Source organism: Carlito syrichta, unplaced genomic scaffold (genome assembly GCF_000164805.1).
Source record: "Carlito syrichta isolate Samal-C Ts95f unplaced genomic scaffold, Tarsius_syrichta-2.0.1 Scaffold303717, whole genome shotgun sequence".
In the NCBI taxonomy this organism is placed as follows: Eukaryota; Metazoa; Chordata; class Mammalia; order Primates; family Tarsiidae; genus Carlito; species Carlito syrichta.
In genome coordinates this window covers 89,357-97,529 of record NW_007247813.1, presented here as the reverse complement: position 1 = coordinate 97,529, position 8,173 = coordinate 89,357, and the positions used below count along the sequence as shown (strand labels likewise).

The 8,173-nt window shown below is 42.2% G+C and overlaps 1 protein-coding gene across 1 annotated transcript in view; it reads left to right on the top strand.

Annotated features, from left to right (window-relative positions):
* Positions 1 to 6,796: 6,796 nt before the first annotated feature.
* LOC103261478 (carcinoembryonic antigen-related cell adhesion molecule 6-like) overlaps positions 6,797 to 8,173 on the top strand; it is a 10,805-nt gene continuing 9,428 nt past the window's right edge. The window contains 3 exon segments of the mRNA XM_008059094.1: positions 6,797 to 6,860; positions 7,925 to 8,170; position 8,173. The exon segment at position 8,173 is cut by the window's right edge and continues 104 nt beyond it. Coding sequence (XP_008057285.1) covers positions 6,797 to 6,860; positions 7,925 to 8,170; position 8,173 — 311 coding nt within the window.

Genomic DNA, 8,173 nt, shown 5'->3' with positions numbered 1-8,173 from the left:
CCAGAGGAGATCCTCCCTGACCATATGAGAATGGGAGGGGAGGACTGCCATCCCACCCACCTCCACTGCTCCTCCTCCTTCCCTGCTCTGGACACTGAGGAGAGAGTGAAAGAGGAAAGGGTAGGAAAGAGTAGGAGAGAGTTGACTGGAGGAACTATTACAGAGCCTGCAAAAAGAGGGCAAGGTTTTAAAAAAATTTTTTAACTTTAAAAAAATTAAAAACTTTTTTTTGCCTGTTTGTTTGTTACTTCATCTATTTAAAAAATTTTTTTTCCTTTGTGTATGAATGTGTATGTGAGGGTTTGATTTGCATCACCCCCTTCTTTTTTCATCTTTTCTTTTTCTGTTTCTTTTGTTTGTTGTTTTCTGTTTATGAGTGATTGAGTGCTCATCTTTCAATTTTTCTGTTGTTGGTTTTTTCTCTTTTGTTCTTCTGTTTATTTTTATTTAGATTAGTTTAGTTTAAGGTGTGTTAATATATGTGTGAGAGTTCAATATGAATTCTTTTTTTTCCCCTCTGGTCTTTCTGTTTTACTTCTTTATTCATTTTGTGCTAGGGGTGTGTGTGTGTGTGTGTGTGTGTATGTGTGTGTGTTCACTTGTTTTTTGCTTTGGTTTCTGCTTTCATTGTTCTGTGTTTTATGGAAAACAACTTGGAGCAAGTATTCCAGGAGGTAATCCAAGAAAACTTTCCCCATCTCACCAGAGATGTGACCAGCCAAACACAAGAGATACAAAGAATCCCCACAAGACATCATATGAGAAGATTAACCCTGAGAAACATAGTAATTTGCCTACAGAAAGTAGGCACAAAAGAAAAAATTCTAAAGGCAGCAGGAGAGTAATGTCAGACTACCTACTGGGGAAAACCAATCAGAATAGCAGCAGATCGATCTGCAGAAACACTACAAGCAATAAGGGACTGGAGTCCAATATTCAAAGTCCACAAAGATAAACAATTTCAACCAAGAAGTTCCTATCCAGCCAAGCTCAGCTTCATCAGTGATGGAGAATTAAAATTCTTCCCAAACATCCAATTCCTAAGCGATTATACAGCTTCCAACCAGCTCTACAAGATACACTTAAAAAGGTATTAAGCACAGAAGAAACAAAAAACCAAAAAAGAATGACCACACACTTCCCAAGAGAACAGCAGAGCACAGAATCAACAGAGAATACAGTGCAAGACGAAACTTGAAAACACACACATACATCAACCCCAAAGACAAAAGAAAAGTAAACAAGGAAAAAAACTTTATAGAATCTCATGACAGGGATAAGCAATCACATTTCAATAATCGGCCTGAATGTGAATGGACTAAATACACCACTGAAAAGACACAGAATGGCAAACTGGTTAAGAAACCATGACCCAATTATTTGCTGAATCCAGGAAACTCATCTAACCAAAAGGGAGGCACACAGACTCAAAGTTAAAGGATGGAAAATGAGTTTCCAGGCAAATGGATCACAAAAGAAGGCAGAATCACAATCTTAATATCAGACAAAACAATAGTTAAGCTATCAAAAATTTAAAAAGATCCAAAAGGACACTACATAATGATAAAAGGTTCAATCCATCAACAAGAAATATCCATCCTAATGTAAGCACCCAACACAGGAGAACCAGCATTTATAAAGCAACTACTAAGTAAACTAAAAAAAGATATTGACTCTAATACTATTATAGCAGGGGACTTGAATACTGCACTGGCAGCCCTAGATAGATCAATGAGGCAAAAAATCAACAAGGAGATCCAGAACCTATACTTGACACTCAACCAAATGGACTTAATAGATACCTACAGATTATTCCACCCAACAACCACAGAATATACATCCTACTCATTACCACATGAAACATGCTCCAAGATTGATCACATCCTTGGCCATAAATGAAGCATAAACAAATTCCATAAGGTTGAAATATTGCCATGCACCTTCTTAGACCACAGTGAAATAAAAATCAATATCAATACCAACAACATTTCCCTACAGCCCACAAAGACATGTGACACTAAACAGCATGATGCTGAACAACTACTGGGTCAACAATGAAATCAAAGCAGAAATTAAAAGATTCCTGGAAACAAGTGAAAATGAAGAAACAGCTTACTAAAACCACTGGGATGTCATGAAAACAGTTCTAAGAGGGGAATTATAACTCTATAAGCACACATAAAGAAAATGGAAGCCAGGCTCGGTGGCTCAGCCTGTAATCCCGCACCTTCGGAGGCTGAGGTGGGTGGATTGCCTAAGCCCGCGGGTTCGAGACCCACCTGGGCAACTTGGTGAGACCTCATCTCTACAATAAATCAAAAAATCAGTCGGGCATGGCAGCACATGCCTGTAATTCGGGCTACTTGGGAGGCTGAGGCAGAAGGGTTGCCAGCACCCAGCAGGTCGAGGCTGCAGTGGCCAGGAGCAGCCACTGCACTCCAGTCTGGGTGACAGAGTGAGACTCCAACTCAAAAAAAAAAAAAAGAAAATGGAAAAATCAGAAGTTGAAAACCTAACAAATCACACAAGGGAGCTGGAAAGAGAAGACCACCAAAACCCCAACTTTAGTAGAAGAATTCAAGTCACCAAAATAAGAGCTCAAATACGGGATGTAGAAGACAAAAATATCATAGAAAACATCAACAAAATAAAAAGTTGGTTCTTTGAAAGAATTAACAAGACTGATGGACCCCCAGCCAGAATGACCAAGAAAAAGATAGAAAGTCCCAAATAAACACAACCAGGAATACAAAAGATCAAATCACAACTGACCTCGAAGAAATACAAAAGATTATCAGAGATTACTATGTACACCTATATGGAAACAAACTTGATAACCTAAATGAAACGGCAGACTTTCTGACATCACACAACCTCCCCAGGTTGAAACAAGAAGACATTGAGACACTAAATAGACCAATAACAACCCAGGAAATTGACTCTGTCATATGAAAACTACCTACAAAAAAAGGGAGAAAAAAAAAAAAAGCCCTGGACCGGATGACTTTCCAGCAGAATTTTACAAAACATACAAGAAGAAGCTGATACCAATCCTGTTGAAAGTATTCCAGGGAATTGAGAAAGATGGAATTCTCCCCAAATCATTAACTAAGCTAACATCACACTGATACCCAAACTGGCTAATGATCCAACAAAAAAAGAGAACTCCAGACCAATATCCCTTATGAACATAGATGCAAAAATCCTCAAAAAGATTCTAGCAAATTGGATCCAAAATTTTCTTTGAGTATTGTTTTGAGCCACATAGCAAGGTCTTCTCTTGCTATTTTGAGATGCAAAAATACATCTCAAAAATCATCCACCATGACCAAGTAGGCTTCATCTCCAGGATGCAGGGCTGGTTCAACATTTGCAAGACGATGAATGTAATTAAATACATCAACAGATGTAAAACAAAAACCACATGATTATCTCATTAGATGCAGAAAAAACTTTTGATAAAATCCAGCAACCCTTCTTGATAAAAACCCTCAAACACCTAGGTATAGAAGGAACATTCCTCAAAATAGTAAGTGCCATCTATGATAAACCCACAGCTAACATATTGATAAACCCACAGCTAAATGGACATAAACTGGAAACATTTCCCCAGAAAACTGGAACAAGACAAGTTTGCCCACTCTTACACCTCTTGTTCTACATTGTATTGGAAGTCATAGCTAGGGCAATTAGACAAGAGAAGGAAATTAAGAGTATCAAAATAGGAAAACAGGAAGTCAAGTTATTCTTCTTTGCTGATGATATGATCCTACATCTTGAAAACCCAAGAGAATCTGTCAAAAACCTGCTTGCACTGATAAAGGACTTTGTCAAAGTCTCAGGGTATAAAATATATGTGCAAAAGAAAGTTGCATTCCTGTACATTAGCAACAAGCAGGCAGAGACCCAAATTAAAAGCACAATCTCACTCACAATAGCCATAAAAGAAATGAAATACCTCAATATCTTCCTAACCAGAGAAGTCAAAGAGTTTTACAATGAGAACTACAAAACAATACTCAAAGAAATCCAAGAAGACACAAACAAATGGAAAACTATTCCATGCTCATGGATGGGAAGACTCAACATTGTTAAGATGTCCATCCTACAAAAGGCAATCTACAGATTCAATGTGTTACATGTAAAATTACCAACATCATTCTTCTCAGACCCTGTTTTTTTTTTTTTGAGTCAAAGTCTCACTCTTGCTTAAGCTGGAGTGCAGTGGCATGGCTCACCACAGCCTCGACTTCCTGGGCTCAGCAGATTCTTCCACCACAGCCTCTTAAATAGGTGGGACTATGGGCACATGTCACCACGCCCAGTTAAAGTTTTTTGTTTTTTGTTGAGAGAAGACCTTACTATGTGGCTCAGGCTGGTTTTGAACTCCAGTTTCACACTTTTTTGATTACTGTAGCTTTTGTAGTAAGTTATGTGCATGAGCTACAAGTGCAATTTTGCTACATTGACATATTGCATTTTGGTGAAGTCAGGGACTTCAATGAATCTATCACTGAAGCCACACAAATTGTAGTAAGTTTTCTTTCTTTGTTTTATTTTTTGTAGGTGTTGTTGCATTGGAGTCTCACTCTGTCACATGTGCATGATCACTCACTGCAGCTTCTATTTTCTGGATTCAGGCAATCCTTCTGTCCCAGCTTCCTGAGTAGCCAAGACTACAGGTGCATACCACCAAGACTGGCTGAGTTTTTGATTTTTTGTAGAGATGAGGTCTCACTATGTAGCCCAGACAGGTCTCGAGCTCCTGGGCTCAAGTGATCATCCTGCCTTGGCCTCCCAAAGTGCCAGAATTACAGGCATGATCCACCACACCCAGCAAGTAAGTTTTCAAATAAGATATTGTGAGTCCTCCAAGTTTCTTTTTCAAGATTGTTTTGGCTATTCTGAGTTGTCTGTCTTTATTATTTATTAATATATTTCAATGGTTTTCACTGGGGACCATTCTCCTTCCTCTTCCAAAAGAATCTGGAAACATTTTTAGGAACTTAATAGAGTAGATAAAATGTACTTATTTTATTTGCTGAGTTTTTACATTAAAGTATGAGTTATCTCCCATGAAAGAATCGAGAGACATCTGAAACATTTGTACACACAATTATGCACAGAGCCCTCTCTCTCCCTGAGTCCTATGCCCTCTGGTTCCCCCAGATCCTAGTGGCTTCATCTGGTGGCCTCCACAGGTGGACTCATCCCTGACCTGACCCACAGCCCTTCCTCCCAGCAGGTGACTCACCTGCAGCCTTATCCACACACCTGAACCAGCAGTACTCAGTCCTTCCATGAGGGCCTCCATGAAGGGTGACATTTTCATGCAGCTTCACTCAGATCTGGTGCAAAAAAGCTGGTCTGTGCACTAAAGTATAGAACCACAATTACTGAAGGTATTCTACCATTGCCCAGGATGGTTGTAACGAGATTAGAAGAAAAAACAACAACAACATGCAACATATCACATCATGATTTAGCTTCAAACAACTCTTTATCCCACATGCACACATTATCAGATTAGACAAGGTGATATCTCTCGTATCACTTTCCCATTGATGTGAAGTGGCATTTGAAAAAAAACCAGAAACCGAGGCACCCACATGGCTGTTTTCCTTCTGGAGCCTCCAGAGAAGAGTCCATTTTCTTTTTTGAGTTTTAGCCCCCCTTTTTTGAGTTTTAGTCTCACTCCATCGCCCAGGCTGAAGTGCAGTGGCACACTCATGGTCACCCCATCATCAACCTGTTGGGCTCTGGCAATCCTTCCATCTCAGCATTCCATGTAGCCAGAAAAAGAGGTGCATGTTACCATGCCCGGCTAATTTTTGATTTATTGTAGAGATGAGGTCTTGTCAGGTTGCCCAGGCTAGTCTTGAACCTGCGGGCTCAAGCAATCCCCTCGCCTTGGCCTCCCAAAGTGCTGGGATTACAGGCTGACCCATCAAGCCCAGCCCTTTTCCCCCTTTCTAGAGGCCGCCTGCATCCTTGTGTGTCCTCTTCCTGCATCTTCAAAGTGCAGCAGTGCAGCATCCTGAACTCTCTGTGCTTTACTCCATCATCACATCTCCTCCTCCTCTAACTCTCCTGCTTCTCTCTTTCACTATCAGGAAGGCTATATTTGACCCATCTGGATAAACCACAATGATCTCTCAATCTCATGATCCTTCCTTTACTCTGTAAAGTCTCTTTTACTATGTGAAAAATCAGGATCCTTGGGCGTCCAAGGAAGGAGTGAGTAGGACCAAGCAGGCACATGGAAGGGACCAGAAGGGTCTGTCGGAGCAATGATGGAGATCAAGCTTCATTGTACCTCCTTACCCAAAGCCAGGTTAATGTCTAAAGGAACCTGGAGTCCTGTGTAAATACTATCCTCTCCCTGAGCTCACCATGCACTGACTGGAGATGAACAGCCTGTGGGGACACACAATGAATAGGACCCAGGCTGACCTGATCTTGCAGCCTGATCCAGGAAAAAGGACCAGCTCATACCAAGTGGAGCTCCCTCAGTATCCCTGGGGTAGCCCCTAACATTGGCTTCAGGTCTCCTTGTATCCTTCAGAAGGCAGCATTAGAACACACAGACAACACAAGAAATTAATTCCTTTATATATTAACCTGGTGACCCCGCCCTCACCACATGTGACCAACCAAAGCACTGAGCCCTAGGAAAGAGACTCAGGGCAGAGGAAGGAACGACAGCAGAGTTGATCCCTGGAGCAGCCGTGCTCAGGAGCATTTCTGGAGCTGAAGCTCTTCTCCATAGAGGAGGACAGAGCAGGACGCAGAGGCCATGGGGACACCCTCAGCCTCTCGCTACAGAGGATGCATCCCCTGCCAGGGGTTCCTGCTCACAGGTGATGGAGGATGATTTTCTGGGAGTGGTTGGGAGGAGGGAGCACAGAGACTGGCTGGAGTCTCCTCAGGAGGACCAGGCTCAGAGGGGACAGAGGGCTTCTGCTGGAGCCTCAGGGGAGAAGACAGAAGAGAGAGAGAGGGAGAGAGAGAGAGAACAGGAAACTCTTACTGAACTAGAATTGCTAAGGGAAAGGAAAATCTCAGTTGCTCTGTATTTCAAGAAAATTATCACTGGTCATTACATATTAAAATTAATAAGAATAAGAACTAGCTGGGGGCGGTGACTCACGCCTATAATCCCAGTACTTTGGGAGGCTGAGGTAAGAGGATTGCCTGAGTGCCCTCCTAGGCAATTTGGCAAGACCTCATCTCTATAATGATCAAAAAATTAGCCAGGTGTGGTAGACTAATAACTATATCAGGGTGACACTCCAAATGAAAACATAAATAAGGGCATCAAACATTGCCTTTACCCAACCAAGATCAGAAATTATGTTTATTTGATTGTAAAATAAACACCAGGATGTGGAGGATCCTGGGAACTCTGAGTAACTCATCCACAGGTGTCTTCAGCCTGTCTCAGGCACTGGGGTACAACGAAGATCAAACAAGTCCCTGCCCTCACGGAGCTCATGTTCTCATGGGGAGGAAGACAGACAAGCAAAGAGATCTCAAATGAGAGGTCAGGGGTTGAAAGTGCCTTGGAAGAAACAGAGCAAGGAAAAGTCAGAAAGGGAAGACCCAGGGTCTCTAGAGGAGGCGATCAGGGAAGGTATCTCCCAAGGATACCCCTGATGTGAGTAGGACCTGAGGGCAGCGGAGGGTGAGCCCTGAAGACACTTGGGGAAGAGTATTACAAACAGGGGAGATGATAAGGGGAGAAGTGCTAAAGGAATGGGGGTTATGTTGCTGACCTTGACCAAGTAAGACACACACACACACACACACACACACACACACCCAAGGCTGAGGGGTGAAGAGTCCTGCTCAGGTCCCTGGGCCCCAAATTACCATCCTAATACATAGGTGCCAATATTAACTGATTCTCTCTCCTCCCTCCTAGTCTCACTTTTAACCTCCTGGAACCCAGCTGCCACTGCCCAGGTCACTGTGGAATCCATGCCATTCAATGTTGCAGAGGGGAAGGATGTTCTTCTACTCATCCACAATCTACCACAGAATCGTCTTGCCTACAACTGGTACAAAGGGCAAATGGTGGACAGGAACCAACAGATTGCAACATATTCAATAACCAGTCAAACACAAACCCCAGGGCCTGCACACAGCGGTCGAGAGACAATATACCCCAATG